This window comes from Mesoplodon bidens (assembly GCF_964165515.1).
Source record: "Mesoplodon bidens genome assembly, chromosome: 7".
NCBI lineage: Eukaryota > Metazoa > Chordata > Mammalia > Artiodactyla > Ziphiidae > Mesoplodon > Mesoplodon bidens.
The window spans coordinates 32,239,825-32,265,213 of record NC_138164.1 but is presented as its reverse complement, the minus strand read 5'-3'; the positions used below and the strand labels follow the sequence as shown (position 1 = coordinate 32,265,213).

The following is a 25,389-nucleotide window of genomic DNA, read 5'->3' as shown; positions in this document are numbered from 1 at the left end:
AGAAGAATTTTAAAATGGAGTGTTCTACTGAATCAAATGCTGCTAAGAAATTCAGAAAGATGAGGCCTGAGATTGTCCAATGGGTATGGCCACGCAGAGACCTTACTGACCATGGTAAGAAGGGTTTTACAAAATGCTGATGATCAAGGTTCTACTAGAGATCAAGATCAAGATCACTCAAGCATGGCATTCAAGAGTGTCAGAGCACAAAGTTTTCTCTAAATCTATTGTATTCAAAACAACAACTTATCACAAGCAAAAATGGAATATCTTTGAGGATATGTTAATAGCATTTAATCAAATTCTGGGGCAATCATTACATTGACTGAACTTTATTTAAAGTAAATCAACACAAATTCTGACAACTATTTTTACACAAAGAAGCAACACAGCTTCCATAGGCACAGTAACATTTATAGTATTTTATAGTGCATTATAAGTTGTATTTTTTAAAAGATGGCATCTTGTTACCAAAAAAAAAAAAGAAAATATCTCGTTAATGGGAAAATCAAATGTATGCTTTTCATTATCAGAAAATAATTAAAACTTTATATAATTCAATGACCAAATATGACATAACAGTTATTTTAAGTAAAATATAGTCAGCAAAGACACTTTATAAGATATACTGTTGCATAAGTGTATAGTTGTATGTAGATTTTTAAAATAAATGTGAAATTGTGTCATTTGTAGAGATGTGGATAGACCTAGAGACTGTCATACAGAGTGAAGTAAGTCAGAAAGAGAAAAACAAATATAGTATATTAATACATATATGTGGAACCTAGAAAAATGGTACAGGTGAACAGATTTGCAAGGCAGAAATAGAGACACAGATCTAGAGAACAAATGTATGGACACCAAGAGGGAAAAGCGGGGCGGGTGGTGTGGTGGTGGTGGTGGGATGAACTGGTAGATTGGGATTGACATGTATACTCTGATGTGTATAAAATAGATAACTAATAGAACATGTTGTATAAAAAATAAATAAAATTCAAAAATAAATAAATGTAATATAAGTAAAACTTACCAGCATCACTCCCACCCCCTCTTTTTTCTACTCTCTATCCCTTTAAGAAAAGCTCTACCTCTGCTCTTCACCTTACCCATCCCAGAATTTACTCTTCTCATTGTCTCCTCATCTTTCTTTTCAGTAAAAATATCTCCTGAACTAAATATTTCTAAAATGTAGTAAACCCTAAAGCTTAATATTTTATCTCATCACTATCTCCCTCCTCTATTCTATCCCAGCCACAATCCTAGTTGTATTTACTAATAGTAGAATTCTGAGCATGATGATGATGAAACAAGTATTGTTTTTGTCACAAAAGCCAATGAGACTAGTTTCAAGTTTTATGTACTTATCATATCAATCCTGTGAGTCGTTTTTCTAGCCATAATTGCAGCTTTACCTGCAATGTCTAAAGTAGTTAGTTACTATAACTGCTACCAGTCCTGTGCCATTCTAAAAATAGTGGAGACAGTGTTTTTGGTCACATCTCCTGTTTTTCCTGAATTGAATGGGTGAATAAGGTAGAAAAGGTCTTGCTCTTATGAATACTGCATCCTAATGGGAGAAAATAAATAAATAAATAAATAAATGTGAGAAAAATAAACTTAGATAACAATACATGTAGAAGTGCAAAGGTAGAACACACCTGATCCTGATTCGCTTAAGGAACAGAAGGAAGTGGAGCAACTACACCTTGGTGAACATTGATGTGAGTGAAATTTGAAGTAGTCAGAGAGTTAGGTGGGCAGACATAATATTATGTAGGGATATATAGATTATGAGAAGAGTTTGTATTTTATTCCAAATACAATGAAAAGCCATTGGGGCAATTTTAGGAGGAGAGTGACAATGTCTGATTTACATTTTTTTTAAATATTACTCTGGCAACTATTCCATGCAGAATGAAAGGGTGAGGAGAGAAAGGTCAAGAGTAGAAGTTAGGAGGTCATTCCAATAATCCATGTAAGAAATGACGATAACTTAGACTAAGGTCATAACAGTGGAGTAGGAGAAATGTAGACATACTTTAGAGGCAGGCCTGGAAGGATTTTATGAATGATCAGATGTAGAGGGAAGGAAAATGATGATTCCTACATCATAGCCTTGGTCAAATGGATGAATAGTGGTACGATTTACCAAATAATAATAATAAAATTTTAAAAATTTAAAGGGAAAACCTGGACAAAGAAGAGATTTGAAAATGAGAAATAAAGAAGCCTGTTTTGGCTAAATTAAATTTGAGATGCCTATTGGAAACTTAAGAGTCAGATAAGCAATAGGATATGTGAGTTTGGAGTCTAATTAAGAGATCAGGGCTGAAGACATAAAGGGGGCAATCATAAAGGTGGTATTTAAAGTCATTCTATTACATTAAATCACCTAAGGACAAATTTCCAGAGGGAGTAGAGGAAAGGAGAGGATAAGAGGAGGAATGAAGGGGGAGATAAGCTGTGTCCTGGTGCAATCAGCATGTAGAAATTTAACTGAAGGAAAGGAATCAGCACGGAGAGTGACAAGGAGAGATCATTTTGATAGAGAGAAAATCAACTGTGTGAGGTATCAAAGAAACTAAAAGAGCTAATCAAAAAGAAGGAAATGATCAACTGTGTTTACACCTGCTAAGAGATCGAGTTGAAAGCAGAAAAGTTTCTATTGAGTTTAGCAGTTACTGGTGATCCTCAGGAAATTTTCACAATTAAATAAGTGATCAATATCCCTTGTGTTATCAGTTTAGTTACTTCGGGTTGTAGACATCAAATACCCTTAAGAATATTCTTCTATTTAAATAATGGCTAGTGGAAGCAATTTGGAGAGAACCTCAATTCAGAACTCCAGACCAGCAACACATTTGCTTGTTGTGGAATCATTTAAGTCTCTTGTCAGGATATCAAGGTGTCTTGATATACATTAGAATCATAACTCTCCAGTATTATCAGAAATGGATAAGAGTCAGACTCAACCTCTCAATATGTTTTTGCACCAGTCAATGACTATAAGAGAATCGAATTAATCACTGCAGACAACTATTTTAGCCTCAGATTAAAGCAGTTAAAAGAAGTCAAGATGAGACTTTTATATGGGAAATTTCCCTTGACACACCAGGCATAATAGTGGAGGTAAATGAGAAAAAAAATCATTTCTGAAATCATGTGCACACATGTAATTCTTTCTAGGATATGGCTCCTGTCAAACACATACTCAACTGCCATTTTGATATAGACAAGCTTTATCTCTAGAATACATAGTACAGTATTAACTAATGATAACCCCTCAGTGAACTCTTCTTAATAAGTAATCAAACTTGAACCTATGTCGTTCATTTGATTCTGAAATATTTGTATTTTCTCTTCCACTAATCTTGGGAGGGTACCCTCAAGCAAGCGTCATTTAAAGGGAAGATGGACATCATTAAGAGAAATAAAGTCCTTAAGGCTCTTATAACATCACCTGATCCCCTTCCTAAGCTCCCATCACTGTGCTCTCCTTCCCCTGTAAGCTCCTCAGTTGACTCACAGCCTGATTCTAATTGTGACCTGGATTGTCAGTCAGACTTGGACCTCGTTTGTCCCTGATCTGACTTTCTGTATATTTCGTCTGAATCTCAGTTATCATTTATTATTCATTCACTTACTTATCCACGTGCTATTTATTGAATGCCTGCTAAGTCTTGGTGCAGTTTGTGGGGTAAAACAATAAGTAAAATAGACAGAGTCCCTGCCCTTATGAAGTTCACAGTCTAGCAAGGGAGACTTTGTTTCAGTTTCTTTCTTTCATTTTTGTTTTTTGTTTTTTTGGTAAGGCCTTGTAGCTCCTTTTGTTTGATGTCTTGGTTTTGACATTCTTTTCCCTGGTGTGGCCAGACCTATAGGGCAGCTGTAAGGATCTCAGTAGGAGGCTTTCCCTGATACCATCTGTCAATTACCTACCTACATTTAGCATTTTTGTCCTTTACAAGGAAGCCTCTATTACACTCTAATTTGTTTACCAAATAATGAATAAATCATTTTGACTTAAACTATGTTCATCTGCAACTAACTTACACTTTCAAATACATTAACCAATTAATTCAAATCAAACTGTTTTTGTTATTAAAATGACTAATTGCTCTATCTAATAGAATGGTCAAAGCAATTGATGTGGTAGAAATAGCTATGCATAAAGATAGGGTCAGAATGATGACAGCCCCTAGCCTACCAGAAAATAAAATGACTTTATAGTAAGAGGCTTCAGGAAATTTTAGTAATATCATCCCCTTTAATTTCAAAGTGGGCCCACCCATGGACATTTCTAAATGTCACAATTAGGCAAGATTCGAATTCTGCTATGAAAAGAAAAAAAGTGGTCTTTTCAACAAGTTTGCAAGGCTGCCTTTTATTATACAAGTCTTATACTACCTCACAAAAATGACCATCTGAGGAAATAAGAAAGAATATGAAATCACAAATATAGACACCACTCCATCTAATTGTATTTCACAAATACAATTGAACAATTGTGTTGACATTCTCTTAAAACAACCCATTTGAGAATTTTGTTTACTTACATAGAAGTAGCTTGAGATTTCATGGCTACAGAGACTAAATGTAGAAAGCGTTGACATTGAGATATGTGAAATTTCTAGCTTATGACATGCAGCATGATTGAAAATCAGAAGTGAGCTATATTTATTGAATGACTGATTTTTGAATTATCATGACTGTCCCATCTCGATTGCCATCCCTGTCATTGGCCCATGCAAATAAATTATTAGTTTCAGTTTTGAATTTATGAACCCACCAGCATAAAGTGTCCTGTGAATGGTAATTCCTGTATCTTAGAGCAGAGCCTCTAAAGCTTTTCCTAGAACACCGGGATTTTTATGTGCATACAAAATCAGAGCAGATGCCAGTCTAGCAAGAAAAAAGACTAAAGAAAAATAGGACCCAATTTCATCATCTTTTCTCTGATTTTCCCAAATTGGGAAGAATGACAAAGGAAATTGGGTTATAATGCAATGTTGGATGATTAATATTTGTTATTCCTTCACTTATCAAGCATTTATTATCAGTCACTGTTCTAGGCAGTGGAAATGCAAAAACTATTAAGATCTAGTCCCTGCTCTTAAAAAAAAAATCACAGTTTAATACTGAGAGATGTTTGTGGGAAATTTAAATAAGCAAAAGGCAGAGAGGAAGACATTGGAACAATACAATGTTTATGTCCATAATTACACTGGGATTCCTTAGCATCCTGATCCTCTGAAGAAACACTAGTAGCATAAACCCATGCCAATGCCCTCCATGAGCATAAGTTTCTGTTTGCTTGAGCATATGCTTCTGTCCCTAAATGTCCTCAATTTTCCTAAATAAAACAATAAATCAATCGATAAAAGTTTTACTGAATAAAATAAAAAGGAAATTTTTAGACATATTTAAAAATATTATATTGTATATTCTGCCAGTGAAACAAAATTCCTCATGATTACAAATTAATGGTGTTTGTATTCATTGTGACCTTTTTGGAAGAGTATTATTAAGTATATTTTTTAATGGCTGTGTTCATTTCAATAATAAGCGACAATGTATTTTTATAGCAGGGGCAAAAGTACACAGTGTCCTAGTCCTAATTCTCAACTTTTTCATGCTTATTATGAAGAAGAACAAAAGACAAAACAACTTGTCCCATTTTACAATTCTCACTAAAAGACACACACACCCCTAGCGACTCCTTTTCCAAGGTTATATTCAACACTTGCATGTATTTATTTTAGAACTTCCAGAGGGTATGTAACTCAGAAGTTCATTTTAGACATGTCACTAAAACCATTTCCACTTATTGATTGCACTGAAAAGACACTAATTGTGTTTTGCTCTATAAAGTAAGTTGTAGTGGGGATTTCTTAAGGGGAAAAGGGATGAGATTGTTGTTTTTATTTTATGAGCTGACTCTAATCGACAAAGCAGGAGACCAAAAAAAAAAAAAAAAATGGTCCTCACTGCTGTTTGACAATAACTAATACTAGGCAGATGGCACTTAATTGGTATAGCAGAGGGTGCAAGGGTGAGTGTGTGTGTGTGTGTGTAAAATGGAATTTCAGGCATAAATTAAAGGGGGAAAAGAAGCTGAAATGAAACCAGTTACCAAAAGGCTAAAACAAATGCTGTTTTATTTTCCATATGGTGTGTGGGTAGCAGCTGTTGTACAGATTCTCCTTTGGCTTTTTGTTATGAATATATAAAAATAAGAATATAAAAACTAAGCAGTGAGAAGAAAATACTTCTACACTCCCTTTTCTGAAATTCTGCAGACTCTGGAAAAATCAAATAGCTTTCATGTCTCTATCATTAGATTTACTTCTTAGGTTATTTTCAGAGACTGGGAGGCTAACTAAAACTATTTATGATTTAAAAAAATCAGCAGATCAAAAGGAAATAATAGAAGTAACTTGAAGATGTAACAGTTGTTTAACTTGTTCCTTCCCCTGTCCTATTGAAAGGCAACCCTGTAGAATTCTTTCAGAAAGTAATGAATAATTCAGTGTATACAGTGTTTCTGTTTCATTTACTTCTAAATACATTGCTTCATGGAGAAAATTCTCTAACCCAAACCACATTTCATATTTTCTCCTACTAAAACTTTTATAAACCATTTTATTTTCAAAAAGATTAAAATATTTGCCTGAATATATTTTTTTACCCACATGAAGAACCAAAAGGGTATGTATGGATGATATCTTTTATCATATTCAGAAGTATTTCCTATTTTTTCACTCTTTGACACAAATGGTAATTTACTGTGTGACCTCTAAACAGGGTTTTTTTCTTTACTCCTGAACGCAGCCATCCTGAGCTCATCATATCCATCCACAATATCACTCTCTGTTACATAATACACATTTGTACACAGAAAGCATCCATGCAAAAAATAAAATGACAAATGTAGACATCAACCCATTTAATTTTACAAATACTTGGAATATTTTTGTTGACATTCTCTTAGAATGACCCATATGAGAAATACCAAATTGCAACATAATCTTCCTTTTGAGGGTTGGGTTTTTATCTTAAGCACCTGACAACATACTTGTGTCATAGAGGTCCTAATTCAATGGGTGTTGAAGAGCTAGATACAGACATGGTCTTGCTTACTATACTAAGAAATATAGAAATATTATAAGGTGTTTGAACACGCACAAAAAGGAAGTTTTTCAAAACACATGCTTAGCATTATAAAAATGCCAATTACTAATTGACTATTTGCTAATTACAAAATAGCTGAGACTTTATTTTCAAAGGGCAAGCCTTTTTTTAATCTACATATAGAAAAGTGCACAAATCATAAATGTACAGCTCAGCGAATTATCACGAAGTGAACATAGCTGTGTAACCACAATCCAGGTCAGGAAACAAAACATTACTAAGAACTCGAAAATCACCGTGTGTCTCTTATAGTCATTATCCTTATTCTGAGCCCCACACCCCCACCAAAAACAAAAACAAAAACAAAAACCCAGTATCCTGACTTCTGATTGGTTTTACTAGTTTTGGAAATCGTATGGAGCTTTTTATGTCTTGTATTTTTCACTCAAAATTATATCGGTAATATTCAACCATATTGTTATGTGTTTTCTCCTATATTTCATATGTGAGTATCCCACAATTTATTTATCATTCTTCCATTGATGGAGATTAGGCCTGTTTGCAGTCTGGGTCTGTTTTGAATAGAGCTGAGTATAGAGAAAAATTTTGGTAGAATATATGATAAGTGATTATTATATCCCTCTTTTTTTAAGCCTTCTTTGATCTTTGTCTATAATGACATTGCAAATCTTTCCTTAGATTTATCCCTATTTAATATTTTTATTCTAATGTAACTGTAACATTTATGGGTTTTTTTACATTTTATACTATTCTTTTTTAATTTTTAATCTTAATTGTTTTACAACTGTTTTACAATGTTTTACAATGTTGTGTTAGTTTCTGTTGTACAACAAACTGAATCAGCTATATGTATAAATATATATCCATATCCCCTCCCTCTGGAGCCTCCCTCCCACCCCTCTAGGTTGGCACAAAGCATCAAGCTGACCTCCTTGCGCTATGCAGCAGCTTCGCACTAGCCATCCATTTTACATTTCGTAATGTATATATGTCAATGCTACTCTCCCACTTCGTCCCAGCTTTCCCTTGCCCTCTTGTGTCCTCAAGTCCATTCTCTACGTCTACATCTTTGTTCCTGTCCTGCCCTTAGGTTCATCAGAACGATTTTTTTTTTGATTCCATATATATGCATTACCATATGGTATTTTTTTTTCTCTTTCTGACTTAGTTCACTCTGTATGACAGGCTCTAGGTCCATCTGCCTCACTACAAATAACTCAATTTCATTTCTTTCTATGGCCGAGTAATATTCCATTGTATTTATGTGCCACATCTTCTTTATCTATTCATCTGTCAATGGACACTTAGGTAACTTCCATGCCCTGGCTATTGTAAATAGTGCTGCAATGAATATTGGGGTACATATCTCTTTTTGAATTATGGTTTTCTCAGGGTATATGCCCAGTAGTGGGATTGCTGGGTCATATGGTAGTTCTATTTTTAGTTTTTTAAGGAATGTCCATACTGTTCTCCATAGTGGCTGTATCAATTTACATTCCCACTAACAGTACAGGAGGGTTCCTTTTTCTCCACACCCTCTCCAGCATTTACTGTTTCTATATTTTTTGATGATGGCCATTCTGACTGGTGTGAGGTTATGCCTTACTGTGGTTTTGATTTGCATTTCTCTAATAATTAGTGATGTTCAGCAACTTTTCATGTGTTTGTTGGCAACCTGTATATCTTCTTTGGAGAAATGTCTGTTTAGGTCTTCCACCCATTTATAGATCGGGTTGTTTGTTATTTTGATATTGAGCTGCATGAGCTGCTTGTATATTTTGAAGATTAATCTTCTGTCAGTTGCTTCATTTGCAAATATTTTCTCCCACTCTGAAGGTTGTCTTTTTGTCTTGTTTATGGTTTCCTTTACTGTGCAAAAGTTTTTAAGTTTCATTAAGTCCCATTTGTTTCTTTTTGTTTTTATGTCCATTATTGTAGGAGGTGGGTCAAAAATGATCTTGCTCTGATTTATGTCATAGAATGTTCTACCTATGTTTTCCACTAAAAGTTTTATAGTGTCTAGCCTTACATTTAGGTCTTTAATCCATTTTGAGTTTATTTTTGTGTATGGTGTCAGGAAATGTTCTAGTTTCTTTCTTTTACATGTAGCTGTCCAGTTTTCCCAGCACCACTTAATGAAGAGGCTGTCTTTTCTCCATTATATATTCTTGCCTCCTTTATCAAACATAAGGTGAGCATATGTCCGTGAGTTTATCTCTGGACTTTCTATCCTGTTCCGTTGATCAATATTTCAGTTTTTTTGCCAGTACCATATTGTCTTGATTACTGTAGCTTTGTAGTATATTCTGAAGTCAAGGAGCCTGATTCCTCAAGCTCCATTTTTCTTTCTCAAGATTGCTCTGGCTATTCAGGTTCTTTTGTGTTTCCACACAAATTGTACAATATATTTTTCTAGTTCTGTGAAAAATGCCATTGGTAATTTTACAGGGATTACATTGAATCTGCAGATTGCTTTGGGTACTATAGTCATTTTCACAATGTTGAGTCTTCCAATCCAAAAACATGGTATACCTCTCCATCTTTTTGTATCATCTTTAATTTCTTTTATCAGTGTCTTATAGTTTTCTGCATACAGGTCTTTTGCATCCTTAGGAAGGTTTATTCCTAGGTATTTTACTCATTTTGTTGTAAAGGAAAATGTGAGTGTTTCTTTAATTTATCTTTCTGATTTTTCATTATTGATGTATAGGAATGCAAGAGTTTTCTGTGCATTAATTTTGTATCCTGCTACTTTACCAAATTCATTGATTAGCTCTAGTAGTTTTCTTGTGACATCTTTAGGACTTTCTATGTATAGTATCATGTCATCTGCAAAGAGTGACAGTTTATTTCTTCTTTTCCAATTTGGATTTCTTTTTTTTTTTTCTTTCTCTTCTCTGATTGCCATGGCTAAATCTTCCAAAACTAGGTTGAATAATAGTGATGAGAGTGGGCACCCTTGTCTTGTTCCTGATCTTAGAGGAAATGCTTTCATCTTTTGAGATAATTGATTTAGAATGATGTTAGCTGTGTGTTTGTCATATACGGCTTTTATTATGTTGAGGTACGTTCCCTCTATACCCACTTTCTGGAGAGTTTTTATCATAAGTGGGTCTTGAATTTTTTCAAAAGTTTCTCTGCTTCTATTGAGATTATCATGTGGTTTTTATCCTTCAGTTTGTTAATATGGTGCATCACATTGATTGATTTGTGTATATTGAAGAATCCTTGCATTTCTGGGATAAACCCCACTTGATCGTGGTGTATGATCCTTTTCATGGGCTGTTGGATTCTGTTTGCTAGTATTTTGTTGAGGATTTTTGCATCTATGTTCATCAGTGACATTGGCCTGTAATTTTCCTTTTTTGTGACATCTTTGTCTGGTTTTGGTATCAGGCTGATTGTGGCCTTGTAGAATGAATTTGGTAGTGTTCCTCCCTCTGTTATATTTTGGAAGAGTTTGAGAAGGATAGGTTTTAGCTCTTCTCTAAATGTTTTTTTTTAGAATTCGACCGTGAAGCCATCTGCCCCTACACTTTTGTTTGTTGGAAGATTTTTAATCACAGTTTCAATTTCAGTGCTTGTGATTGTCCTGTCCATATTTTCTACTTCTTCCTGCTTCACTCTTGAAAGGTTGTACTTTTCTAAGAATTTGTCCATTTCTTCCAGGTTGTCCATTTTTTTGGTGTATAGTTGCTTGTAGTAGTCTCTCATGATCCTTTGTATTTCTGCAGTGACAGTTGTTACTTCTCCTTTTTCATTTCTAATTCTGTTGATTTGAGTCTTCTCCTTTTTTTTTCCTGATGAGTCTTATGCAATGTCTTTTTGGGCTCACCATTACCCCAGTTGCCTGCAGGCACAGTGATTGGTAAATAATATGTATTCAAAGCAGTTTTTTTTAAAAGTAATTAAATTAATAGTTTTGAAGATCTCAAAGTATGGTAAAATATTTACATTTCAATGTGCATTTTGATTATTTTTTAGAACTCTAACCTGGTGGTGTAGTGGTTAAGAATCCACCTGCCAATGCAGGGGACATAGGTTCAAGCCCTGGTCTGGAAAGATCCCATGTGCCACAGAGCAAATAAGCCTGTGCCCCACAACTACTGAGCCTGAGCTCTAGAGCCCATGAGCCACAACCACTGAGCCTGCACACCACACTATTGAAGCCCACACAGCTAGACCCCATGCTCTAAAACAAAGAGAAGCCACTGCAATAAGAAACCCATGCATCACAATGAAGAATAGCCCCTGTTCACCACAACTAGAGAAAGCCCACACAGAGCAACAAATACCCAACACAGCCAAAATAAATAAATTTTTAAAAAAACTTAAAAAAATAAAAACTCTAGCCTTACTAGTCTAGAGAATAAATTACTTTCAATGGTGCAAAAATCGGATTTTTGTTTTGCAACATTAAATAACAGCAGGAAGTAGAGCTGTCTTTATTAAATTCAGGGAGTACACTATTGAATGAGCAGTGATCATTGAGTGCAATTTAAATTATAAAAAACAAGTGAATACAGGAGCTAAGAATTGTGTTTTTAAAATCTAACAGGTAACAAAAATCAGACAGGAGAATATAAAATGCTAGGAAGAATTCTTCAATGATTATATATATGGCTGAATGAAGACTGGGAAGTAGGGGAATGTTCATAGCTCATCCAGTAACCACTGACTCCATATAGCAGCATTCATGGATTTTAGATCCTGTAATTTCATGTAAGGGAACCAGACTGTGTACGACATGGATATCTTAGAATCATCACATCAGATAATTGAATATGTTATCTGCTTAGTTAAAATCATCATTATGGAGAATCAACTTTGGAAAAAAATGGGTTATCTACTAAGAAAAGCCATCTAGATTTAGGTTCAAATCTACAATCTTAAAGGTATCAGCTGACTCAGAATTCATGCTTCCTTCCTGCCACTATTAATATTACATAATTTGGAGGAACAAAGTCAAAAAACAAAACAATATGAAGGACAGCAAAAAGGGAAACAGACTTACAAATTACAAAAATCAGAAATGTTAAACCATTAAGAAACAAAATAGTTCAAGTAGTTGGGTGACAATAAGGGAGCTGTCTAAAACTATTCATAAAACTGAGGATTTTATAAACAAAGTTATAGAGATTCAGTGGTTAAGTAACGTGTCCCATTATATGAAGCTTATAGATATCAAAAATAAGATTAAAATTTAGGCCTTCTGACTCCAAAACCGTGATGTGCCTAGAGCTTGCAACATTATGGCGTATCTCTCAGATTCATACACTTTTCTTGGAAATGAAAATTAGTAAAAACTATTTGAAAACCAGTGTGGCATTTTTGTATCAAAAGCATAAAAATTTCAAAAAATTTAGACCCCATAATCACCTGTCTGGAATTCTATTCTTGGGAATTATTCCAATATGTGGAAAAAAAGGTACATGAACATATTCGTGGCAACATTTTAATTAAGAGGGCAAAAGTTGGAAGCTACCCAAATGTTCCACAATAGACAAGTGGTTAAATGATATTTGGTACACAACGCATATGACAGACTTTTAGTATTGATATAAAAAATGGGAAAATATTTATATGTGACTGTAATGTTAGAGAAGAAATGTAAGTACATAATTATATTAACTATATGTAATAAAAAATACAGGAAGGGATAAACACACACAAAAAAATCTCCAATTGTGTGAGGGAGATAAAATAGCAGGTTATCTATTTTTCCAGTTTCAGATATTTATATATTTTTAAATGTTTTTAACCTCATTTCAAGTGATCTCATACAGAGTTCAAAGTTCATAGGTTGATAAAATCTATCATCAGGATAGAATTGAATCATGAAGAAATAAATTGAATGAAGAGGAAGTTTCAACTTTCAAAGGTGCAGTGTGACTTATGAATACTATAGTACCTCAATTCCAAGTTAAGAATCACTAACTAAGCATGATGTTATACTCCAAATTTTTTTCTGTTTTTCTGATTTACCCTATCTTCCATCAAAAAAAAATGTAGTAAATAAAATTATTATTTTACTGTGAAGGTCATAGCTTTTCCAGCTCTTTTTTTCAGTATGCCAGAAAGAGAAATAATGTGTGGATTTTTTAGATTTATCACAGGTTTTACCTGGTGCAGCTAGTATTTGTGTTTTCTCACAGTCAGTTACTTCCGAACATTTTATCTTTTACTTGGGTTGTTTAATTTTGTGGTGATTCATCAGAAAATTAAACATTCAATATTTAACCTAAGTGTCCATCGACAGATGAATGGATAAAGAAGATGTGGCACATATATACAATGGAATGTTAGCCATAAAAAGAAACAAAAATGAGTTATTTTTAGTGAGGTGGATGGACCTAGAGACTGTCATACAGAGTGAAGTAAGGCAGAAAGAGAAAAACACACCCCGTATGCTAACACATATAAATGGAATCTAAAAAAAAAAAAAAGTCCTGAAGAACCTAGGGGCAGGACAGGAATAAAGACGCAGACGTAGAGATTGGACTTGAGGACACGGGGAGGGGAAGGGTAAGCGGGGACGAAGTAAGAGAGTAGCGTGGACATATATACAGTACCAAATGTAAAATAGATAGCTACTGGGAAGAAGCTGCATAGCACAGCGAGATCAGCTTGGTGCTTTGTGACCACCTAGAGGAGTGGGATAGGGAGGGTGGGAGGGAGACACAAAAGGGAAAGGATATAGGGATATATGTATATGTATAGCTGATCATTTTGTTATACAGCAGAAACTAACACACCATTGTAAAGCAATTATTCTCCAATAAAGATGTCCAAAAAAATTCAATATTTAGAAGTCCAGAATTTATATTGAAATCTGTGTTTGTATCGGAATCTATAATTTGCTGAATTTAATCACACTCTACTCCCTCAAATATATATATATATTTAACTAACTTAACATAATATAGCCAATTATAGAAAATTGAAGCAGAGACCTAGAAATCAGATATATCAGTAAGAAGGAGAAAGATACACATTTGTTCATCCAACAACCTCTCTCATCAAATTTTGTAATTTGAAAATAACTTAGATTTCTTCATTTAAAAGTATGTTCGAGACCAAGCAAGATAAGTTAGTTCTTGAATTGGGACTAATGGGGTAAACATAGTACAGAAGGCAGTGTTAGAGCATTTCAGCTTAATCAAACAAATTTCTGAAGTTCAGTCACTCAGCTGTATGCCAGTTCAAATCTATGAAGAGACAGGGATGAGAAATAGAAATTTGATTATGATTATCTTATTAACCATATATATATATATATATATACACATACATACACATATATATATATATATATATATTCATATTCAAGATCTGTGTAGGTGTTTCAGGCAGTGTTTAATTTCAAAGACCTAAATTACTCTATCTAGTTTAAGTAAGAAGTGTTTTATTATAAGTATTAAATGGTTTACAAAATTATTGAGTTAAATTACCAGACTCCAGGGTGATCTTTCAAGAGTAACTGTTAAAGCTAGTCAATAAGACTAAGCCACCAGGAAGACACTGATGTCTTCTAAAAACCGGAAATCTCCATCCCTAGTCCCACACTCTGCTGCCATGGTTTGGAAGCCGCCATGAACAAGATGGCACCACATTCAGGAAGCCTCTGTGATCTAGAAGCCTCTGCTATTACTGCCTGTTCCAGAATCCCACCATGTTTGCTATAATTTGCACCAATAAGATGGATGACTTGTGCCTGGCTCCTTGACTCCCATAAAGCTAATGGTTAGACAATAAGCCATTCATTTTTGCTGCTACAGTCAGAGGGTGGAGGGGAAAGGAAAAATAATGTCTCCATTACTAAACTCATAGGCAATAGAAACAGAATTTGTAAAAATTCACTCTCCATCTCATTTTTACTTTCAAATACCAGGCATGGCAACTGACTGGTTAAGCCTAAAACATATTCAGAGCCCTAACTACAAGGGAGTCTTGGAAGTATGATTTTTATCTTTACATCTCTTCAGTCCAGGAAGACACTAGAATGAGGGTGAAATGGATGCTGAAAGCTAAAGTACCATATCCCTTTGGTTACTCAACATCCATACACATCCTTCTCCCCATTCAACAACTCCCCAAAAGCAACAACTGGCAATGACAATGCTCCATTGTGCAAATATCTCTTAAACAAATGAAAATGTACTCACCATCTCCCTAAAAGGGAGAGCCAAGGGAATTTCCATTAGTCAATCTGTCCATCTCCTGTAATGAACTACATTAGAAATTTACCTACCCACAACACTCTATCACAAGAAAGGAAGGGGCCCAGGTTATTTAATATTTAGTTATAAAACAGTACAAGGAAGAAAATATGGTTCTTACAGTCTTCATTTCGTAAGGCTGCAGTCATAATTTGTAACTTTCTTCCTCCTCTACCCATTTCTTACTCCCTTTGTCTTTAGCCATCATCTAGGCTCGTAGACACATTTTAATATGGTACAGTGACTCAAATGTTTTTTTCCTGAGAGGTAGGAGCCTACAGTGACTTCTTATGGCCCCAAAGAACTGGTAGTCCTAGGCATGCTCCAGAATATCTCAAGTTCCAAACAAACTCCTCACTGCCCAAATTTTGTAGCATCAACCTTAGGTAAACCAGAATCTGGAAAATGTGATTTTTGGTTTTCTAGCCTGCAGAGTAGAAAAAGCACTTAAAGGAGGATGAAATGTTTGCAGCAGTCCACTTCTTTCACCACAGTAATTAATTGGGAAAGAAGAATTACTCTTCCATTATTTTTACTGCAATAAATAAGTAGGGGGAAAATAAATTACTCTCTTGTGCCTTTATGCATGGTTAAATTCCAGTGTCCAAATAAGGTTAAGCTTTAGGTACGCAGAGATAATTATTGAATCTCATACAGGGATCAAGATCTGTATGAGACCAGCCACCAAGAGCTCATAACCAGGGAAGATCACCTCAATGCACAAATTGTGCTTTGACAAAGAGCTGTTCCCTTCTGCCACCCTCCCATATCCTAGCAAAGCCATTTCTCTACATTTAAATCATTCCAAATTATCATGAGTGTTCTGTCGCCTCTCCTCTGTTAAATCCATCCAGCTGTGTGATTCACCTTTGTGTGGGGCCCAGGAGGAAATATTTCTCAGCCTCTTTCTCAAATAATTCATTAAAAGCCCCATGGCTTTGAATGGGAAATGGTTCTGATGACCTATGAGAAAATAATTTCTTCAATTTCTTTGAATGATTCTTCATAGTACCAGGTAGCACCTTTCGTTGCTTTGCTGAGTACTGCTAAGTTGCTGCGGTTTACACATATGCAAATCACACAGTGGCAAAGACAGTGATTTTAGCCTCATAAGTAGAACCTGTTAATTGGATGATACAGGAGTGATTTCCCAGGGATGGGTTTGAGAAACATCCAAAGGAAAAAAAAAAATCATAAGTGCAGGGGAAACTTTAAAATTAATCTTTCATGTTGACAGATTGGCTATCGGAAAGACGTGGAACAAGAAGATGCAGCAGAAACCATCAAAACTAGGGGGAATGAGTCATCTGTCATCCTGACAGGATTAGAAGGAAATACATTATATCACTTCACAGTGAGAGCTTATAATGGAGCTGGATATGGGCCACCTAGCAGTGAAGTGAGTGCAACCACAAAGAAATCCCGTAAGTGACCTGGACTTTTTGTTTGTTTCAGACAAAAGGGAAACATCTTTTAACATTTCTGAAAGCAATGTGAGGTACATAAAAAGCAGAGTTGAAGAGGAGTTTTGATTTATAGTCTTGCTTCAATGCTTAGATCTGGATTCCAAACCTAGCTCAGAAAATTTTGTATTCATAGTAGATAAGGGTTATCTTCCTGTGAAACAAGGCTAAGCGATTTTGACACAGAAGGGAGATAAAAGGATTCAGGTTCAAAAGCTCAGCAGAGTAGGTATTAAAATGACACTCCTGGAGCAAAACCTTCCTTATCTGACTCTAGTTGGAAAGAAGCTTATGGTGCCAGTCAACTAGAAAAGACTGATATACTCACAAGAAAAGACTGAACACAAGAAAAGACTGAAATACTCACAAGGATTTAAGTGAATAAATGTATGTAAGACTCTTCATCCACTCACTTTCACTTTTTATTTTGTAGCCCCCAGTCAAGCACCTAACAACCTCAGGTGGGAGCAGCAAGGCTCTCAGCTTTCTCTGGACTGGGAACCTGTCAGACCATTAGCCAACGAGTCTGAAGTCATGGGCTACAAGGTCAGTGTTTTTTCACTCTCTTGGATAGACTCTCATCTAAAAAATTGCTATTAACATACCTATCTTTTTCTCAATCATTTTTCTACCTGTATCTTAGAAAGAGCCTTCCTGCAGTGGGGAATCCAAGGCAATCAAAATCAGTTTCAGCTACACAAGGCACAAGAAGGGAATGGGTAGGAAAGACAACAACAATTTGAATACAGGGTAAAAATGGCTCCATGAAACAGTGTCAGGACAAGCAGAACTTAGAGAGTTTTGGCATTCTCTTCCCAAAGACAAACTGTCCTGGCAGATGGAAAAGACTGGACCACATAGTTTGAGTAGAAAGACTTTCCATTAGCAAAGAAACACAAGAAGAAAAAATGCTAGCTTCAGCATGGGGGATAGGAAAGAGACCATGGAGAGAGACAGCAAGCTCCAAAATAGATACAACATTTCACATATGGTCATCCTGCTATGTGCCAGCAAGAGATCTGCAAATATAAAAATGTTTAGACAGTTTGTTTTTGAAAAACAGCTTTGTCTCTGATTTTAAAATATGTAATCAATATATTGAATTGGCTGAATTTCAAATTCTTTTTCCATAACATCAGATTCTATTTATTGTCTTAAACTCATACTGATTCATTATTGGAATATTATTTATAGCAGATTTTTTTAATTTCAGTGATAATATTTGACTGACAAGCATCATTTGGGTGGCTGTTCAACTATCAGAGATGGTAACACAGCACTATGTATATAAAGTGCTAAAATTCTGAATCTAAAAACTGAAAAAGTTATAAATGGAATATATTTTTTTTAAGTTAGATAATTCCCATTAAGAATATCTTAAGGCACAAACTGTAGCAATTCTTTCAGGCTATGACTGGTATGGATCATAGACATCCTCACAATTAAACACTCACACTCAAATCTGTCCTAATCCTCGTGGGTATTGAATTTGATCTTTGGGGGGAGGGCAGATGTGCCATCTTCTCTATCCTTCTCTTAGTCCTCTTCTTTCCACATCCTTCCCCTCATCCTCACAACTTGTATTCTAAGGAAAAGATATCCTTCAATGATTAAGGGTAGCAGTTTGGCCAGAAATGGTGATGGACCATCCGAGAACCAATCGAATATCATTAGAACTCTGGCAAGCAATCTCCCTAACTGGAAAGGCAAATAGACGCAAGAAAGAGCTAGATAAAAGCATATGACTGCCTAGAGGAGCCATTTGGCTTCAGGCATCTTTCAGGTGAGAAAAGAAATACCATAGAACCTGGAGAATACATGAGCCTCAGCATAAGGCTCCCAGGTGTGATGACCCTCATTGTTGCTCACATTTGCCACTTTTACCTCTGCCATTGCTCCCCTCTTTACATGTGACTTTCTCCCCAACCTGTTTATATATGATTGAAAGCAAGGCCTCTGACTTACTCATCTCTTTATCCCTAACATTTCTAGAGTGGATGAATAAATTAATTTTTGACACAACTTGAGGTATTTTATGCAATTACTCACAAGTGTGTATTATCAGCTGTGTGTTTTTCCTATAATGGCCTTCCCATGTGTTGTGGTAGAATGGGAAAAGAGCACTGGCTTCTGAGTCAGACAGACTTGAGTTCAAATCCAAGTTTTGTAACTTTGAGCTAGTTGCTTGAGTTTCATTTTAACTTCAAAAAAATCAAAAATAATGATAACATATTATACAGATTATTTTAAGGATTAAGTAAGATAATTTGTGTAAAATGCTTAGCATATAGGAAGTGCTCATTGAAAAATAGCTACTGTCTTTCTTATTGTTATTGGAAGAATTCCACCTAGTAATGTGGAATTTTTAAATATTTTAACAGAAGAAACTGATCTTTAAAAGTTGCCTGCCAGTTCTGTCTCAATGAAGACAGCACAAGTCACCTGGAATACATTGTTGTGGAGGGGGTAATCACTAACATGGCCCATCTTAGTTGTATAAATAATGACAAGTTGGTACATGTTGACACAGGATTTTTTTCTTTTATTTCCTTGAAATGGTCTCACCTCCTTATGTCCCGAGAAGGAAAATCTAGTTCCTAAGAAAGGACTCTGCTGATAACAAATGAAGTGAGACCTCAAAGCCTGATCTTTTGCAGCTAAACCTTATTAGAACTTCTGATGTATGGGCTAATCCCCAGTTAGAGACCTACTGGCAGGAATGACACAAAGTGCCCTGCGAGGGAAAGGGGACTTCAGATTGATGATTGAGGCTTAACATAGAGCCTGGATTCTCCTGGGAAGGTCTGGTTTTCACAGGGCAGGTGACTAAGCACGAAAACTCCTATTGACACAGGCATAATGGAACAGGAATAGGATTAGAAACAGTAGCTGTGAATATTTACTAAAGAGATGGAACCCAGAGGACACAAGATTGGAGCCCACTTTTCTGAGCACGAGTTGGAGGAGAGCTACTGCAGCCTTAGGCAAGGATCTGCATGCAGTGAAAGAGCTGTACCATCTGGAGGGAGGTTCACACAAATATGGAGTGGCTAGTATGGTACTCAGAGGGAGAAGACTTTGATTCCTACTACATCTCAAAAAAACTACTGCCAGACCAAGAGTGGCACCACTGTATTAGTGAGCCCCATCTTCTTAAACATAATTGTGTGTGGCTGTCACAAAAAAATTAACAAAATTAGGGACATGTCAACACACTAATCTTTTCTCTTTCCATGAGGTAATTTGAGGTAAGCTTGCTGTATTAAGACTAGGTTTGCCTCTTGAGATTCTTGGAAAATTTGCAGTAGAGGATTTCCTGCTAATCAGGGCAAGAGAGAGCTTCCACAATTAATTGCAATATCAAAAGGAAAGTAAATTTATTTTTACTTTTTGGCCTGGCCAAGTTACTTTGCTTGTAAAAGCAAAAGAGATCACTAGAAATAAACATGGTATGTAAATTTGAAGGTGGAAACTAGGAGTTAATGCCTGAGGTTTAAAGTGCAGGGATTGTATATTCCATGTTTTATATGAAGTCCAGTTTAAGATGGATGAATTAAGAAAAAATCCTCATCTAGAAAATTTCCAGATTGTGAAAATGATTGAAATGTGATAAATATGGAGAAAAATTGATTTGTTCCATAGACTTGATCCATAAATAATTCATTAATCTCTTCTTTTTTATAGTTAAGATATCATATACTGGATACAATTTATTCTCAAAAAAATAAACCACACACACACACACAAAAACATAAGATAATAAGATAAAACAGCAGAGCTTGGAATTAGACCAATCCATTTTCTAAGGAAGCATGAATCTTACTCCTTTACTTGATTCCACAGATTGAGGTGTCAGCAACATACGTAAGGACAAGATATTACCAGAGAAAGATACAATAACAAGGGAAATTGGTTCAAAGTTGTTAAGAGAAAAAGAAGGTCTCCTCACCACAAAATCTTATCAGGGACTTCAAAAGTGACCAAGATTATAGTGAAAGAACGATGGAATTGAACCATATATGACAGTGTCACAGGAAACACATCAAAATTGTATCTATTCAGATAAATAGAATTATCTAGTACTGAAATTTCTCACTGCTCTTTGAGACTGTCCAAGAGAACTTGGACTTCTTGGGATTTTGTTTAAGAAGTCCAGATTTAATAGTAATACTTTTAAAGATATCACAGCTTCTATTAACAAGCAAGAAGAGTAGAAGCATGAAGAACAAGAAAAATGCTGGAAAATAATTGTCGTTTTGTAGACATGGCTACAAATTATTTCCACTCAAACAAAATAGCTTCCCACCTAAAAATATGAGTCAAATTTGGGAGTTTATTTAGCAGATTCATAACTTCTTCAGGTCATTTTAATATTTGACTTTTTTTTTACATTTCCCAATTCAGATTAGCTGCATATTTTCTTTATATATATATATATATATATAATCAGGAAAGTGGAACAAAAACTTCAAAGAAATTCCCTAATTTAAATTATTTTTCCCAAATAAGTATTTTTAAATGAAGAAAACTTTGTTTTTATGACTCCACTAGCTTGGGGTCTGAATCTAGAATCCTTACTAATTTTGGCACATGTTATGTCTGTTACTACCACTTCCAAAGAAATGCCAGTAACAAAACTAAAGTATATTTAGCCATAATTCTCTTTAATGATCTTGAGAATGGAGAATTTTTTTCTTTGTACTGTGAAAGAAACTTACCAAGATTATAAAGTAAAACAGCCATCTTATCCCCACCTTATTCTCCTTATACAGACTTAAACTTAAGCGAAAGAGAGAATAAATGCTAAATACCCAGGGGCTATGCTTTCCCTTGTGCAAATATCCCCTTCCCCACCAAGACAGACTTCTGTCCATTCGGAAGACAAAAGCACTCAGAGGAAATTCAGGATAAGAGCTTCAGCCTACATATCAAGAAAACAGGGTCTCATTTTTCTGTCTATATCTAGAAATATCCTTTCCCAGATATACGACCTCTTCACCATACATCTTCTCCCTCACCTCTACTTTCTGATATCTATAGAGCTAGGGAGAGTATGGGGAAAATCAGGCTCAAAGCTTACTAGTTATTATATGATCCATCAATAGAGACAGAAATTTTTGTTTGTTTATTCCATTTAGATATCAGTTAGGGCCTGCCAGACTCCTGAGATATAGGTACACTTGAACTGAAATTGTATTCCACAGCCTGTGGATCTTTGAAGTCCATCTCTATATTTCTCCAGCTTCTCAGGGAGCCTAAGGTCTGTGGCCATTCTGGTCTCCTTGATTTCTTGTATCTTACAGCTGTTCCTTTATCTTATATTTACTCCAAATATGGGACTCAGCCTCTTTCTTGTGATCCCTACAAGTTAATTTAGGGATCATATATAATGGTTTATACCATCATTTCTATACTTGATTATGCTTATATTTTTTCATCATAAAATATTTTTTAAAGATTAAAACAGAAATGGCTTGTATAATGTCAAGTATATACATATACAAAGAAGACTTTATGGAAATGCCAGTGGGAGATAGAGTGAAAGGCACAACATACAAACAAACATCTGAAAATTGACATAGGAGGTCCTGTTCTTAAAAGTCCTTGTAAGTCACCCTACAGCTTGTGGCTTCTCACTGGTACTTGAGCCTGCCACCTTCTTTGCACCTAGATTCTACTATCTTGCTGATTCCTCCTTACCCACACATTGTCACTGGGGTTTTGGATTCCTCACCCACTTTTGTGAAGAACAATTGTACCCAAGATGCTCAGCAAGTGAATAGCCCTTCTATTTAATAGGATCCATCCTCCCAATGACACTTGTGAGTGAGGCCAGCAAAAATTTATTCTGCTATATTTTTGGGCACACTCACACCATTATTGTTACTATCAGACATATAAACTAGCCATTTCTAGATCATGCCTTTGAGAATAACAGGACTGCACTAATTTTTTGTTTAGGATCTTCTCTTTGGCTAAGTTTTTTAAGTAGAATTTGAGAATAGTCTTGACAATAGACAATTTTCTTTATGCCTAGAGATAGCCATCATTGCAACTTCCAATCTATAAATGTCCAGATTCTCAAAGTACTCCCTTGTCTTCTTACTGTCAGTAACGATTTCTGACATGTCTTGATAACTCCTTAACCTTCTCATATTTCTCATTCATAGTCATGTCTTCTAAATCAGTACTTTAAAATGAGCAAAGATTCTCTAAATCACTCAAGACTAACCATTAATTTAATGTATCTTTTCACTTAGTATACCTACTTATTGACTCATAGCACTACATATCCCTGGATGTATTGTTAAAAACCACATTTAATCTCAAACTTCTTTAGCTACCATTAACTGATATTTTCCTGCCTTTACCTTTGTTCCTAAATCTCAACTGATCCACAAATTTTTCTTCAACTCTGGATTTTACAGCCACATTAGATATGCATTACTGACTGCATTTTTCTTTGTCATAAGAATTGTAATTTATTGGACCATAATAACAACATCCTCTAAAATAGTCACTCCCCTGCCAATCCTCACCAATTTACATACATTTTCGTTGCCATAAATTTGCTTTCTAATTACCTCATGTGGATGAACAGAATTCTAATTCAGTATGCTGCTACAATCAAAATGAGAAGCATAAATTCTGATACAATTTTCATTTTTTAAAGCCAAAAGAACGTGTTATAGGCATCCTCCTAGAAATGTTTCTGATTCCCAAATCTGTACCACTCTGTACATGGCTATAGCATCAAATATGTTTCCTACTGCAGCACATAGCACACTCGATTGCACTGTTTATATGTCTCCACTGTTAGACCGTAAGTGCCATGAGGGGACCATATAGTCTTATTCTCTGATGAGTCTCCAGTATATATAACTCACATGAGATACCCAGTAAAATATTTGATGTTGCTCTTGCCACTTCCCAACTATGTTAAACTTATGGCATCCTTCCCTATAAGAATTTCAGTAGATAGAATTATTGCACATATTTTATACTTTTACAGAGATTTTACTTCTCTCCCAAGACTCCAAAGTAAATTTAAATCCATGAAAGATAGAGAAAGTAAATGGAGGCAACATACTTTACCAGAATGCAGAAAGGAGGATCGAGTACGGGCACACTTCAATATATGAAAATATTACTTTTCTAAAGTATTTTTTCTTGCATGTAGGTTAGTTCAAGTTCAAAACACATTTTCAATAAACACAAAGTATTATTAATTTTTGTCTAGTCTCCCAAGGAAGTTCATCTTTTATGATGCAAATGAAATACTGACCATTGACAATGAACAATAATAGCAACAGAAAAAGTCGCTTTCTCTTATTAAGCTTACCAGGTCCTGTGCTAGGCATTTTACATGCATTTTCCTAACAAAACCATGAAATAGGTGTTATTATCTCTACTATACAGTACAGGCACTTCAGATTTAGAAAGGTTAGTAACTTGCTCAAATTTGCTCAGACAGGAATGTGTAGGAGATTGTTTTTCGTTTTGTTGTAAGAGATTGTTTTGAATCCAGATCTGTGAGACTGCAAAGCCATTGTTCTCTCCATTATGCAAAGCAATCATAATACTAACAATTATGAAAAAAGCACAAAAACAATGAAACAATGCAAATGCATTTAAAATCTTAACTGCTGCTACTTGACCATTATACACACACACACACACACACACACACAAAAGTTTATTGGGGGCAAATGCGTAGAAACAGTATAATACAGTGAAACACCTCTGAACTGATCATCTGAATACTAATCTTCCAATGCAATTTATTCTACAGCTAGCCATATGATCTTGTATAAATCGTATAATCTCTATGACATTAGTTTTCTGACCTGTAAACACAGGATAATTCTGTGTCCTAATCTGTAGTTATAAAACTCTGTTTGCCATGAATACATGTTCAATTCTAGTACCATGAACAGATGTCAAAAAACATTTAACTTGGCTACCCAATGTATCCAATTTACCAAAAGGCAAACACAAAAGTAAAAATAAAAATACTCAATATAATTTTAAGCTTTCAGCTATCTTCTACATTGTTAAGGATTTATTATTGATGTATTTAACAAATTTTCTGATTACTCCTTTCAAATGATTTGAAGATGACAGCTTTGAGTACTCCCTCAGAATACTATTCATTTCAAGAACCAGGAATAACAGACTTTCAATGATCTGCCCCCTCACTACCTACTTCTCTAGCCTCAATTTCTCACTATTCTCAAACATCTTCTAATGCTATTGCTTTCTTATTGCTTAGATGTATTTTTAATCTTCTCTTATCTCTTTGTAGACTTTTTTCCTGCCTTTTCCAACTGGTGAACTCTACTTATCTTTAAATACTTAGCTCAGCATCACCTTCTCCTAAAAACCTTCCTTAAACCACCAGACGGAATTAAACTCTCTTTTGTATTCCCATAGCCCCTTTATGTATACATCTATTGCTGCATATAACACATACATTGCATTTGCTTACATATCTGTCTAAGCTGTAAGCTCCTTGTACCTAGCTCAGAATGTGACATACAGAAGGCAGTCAATAA

At 35.1% G+C, this 25,389-nt stretch overlaps 1 protein-coding gene across 3 annotated transcripts in view; it reads left to right on the top strand.

Moving 5' to 3' along the window:
- CNTN5 (contactin 5) overlaps window positions 1–25,389 on the top strand; it is a gene marked incomplete at both ends in the record, with an annotated part of 849,213 nt that overhangs the window by 819,286 nt on the left and 4,538 nt on the right. For all 3 annotated transcript variants that reach the window (XM_081239350.1, XM_081239349.1, XM_081239348.1), the window contains 2 exons: window positions 16,609–16,795; window positions 17,268–17,380. In XM_081239350.1, the coding sequence (XP_081095476.1) occupies window positions 16,609–16,795; window positions 17,268–17,380 (300 nt within the window). The remainder of the gene's footprint in view (window positions 1–16,608; window positions 16,796–17,267; window positions 17,381–25,389) is intronic.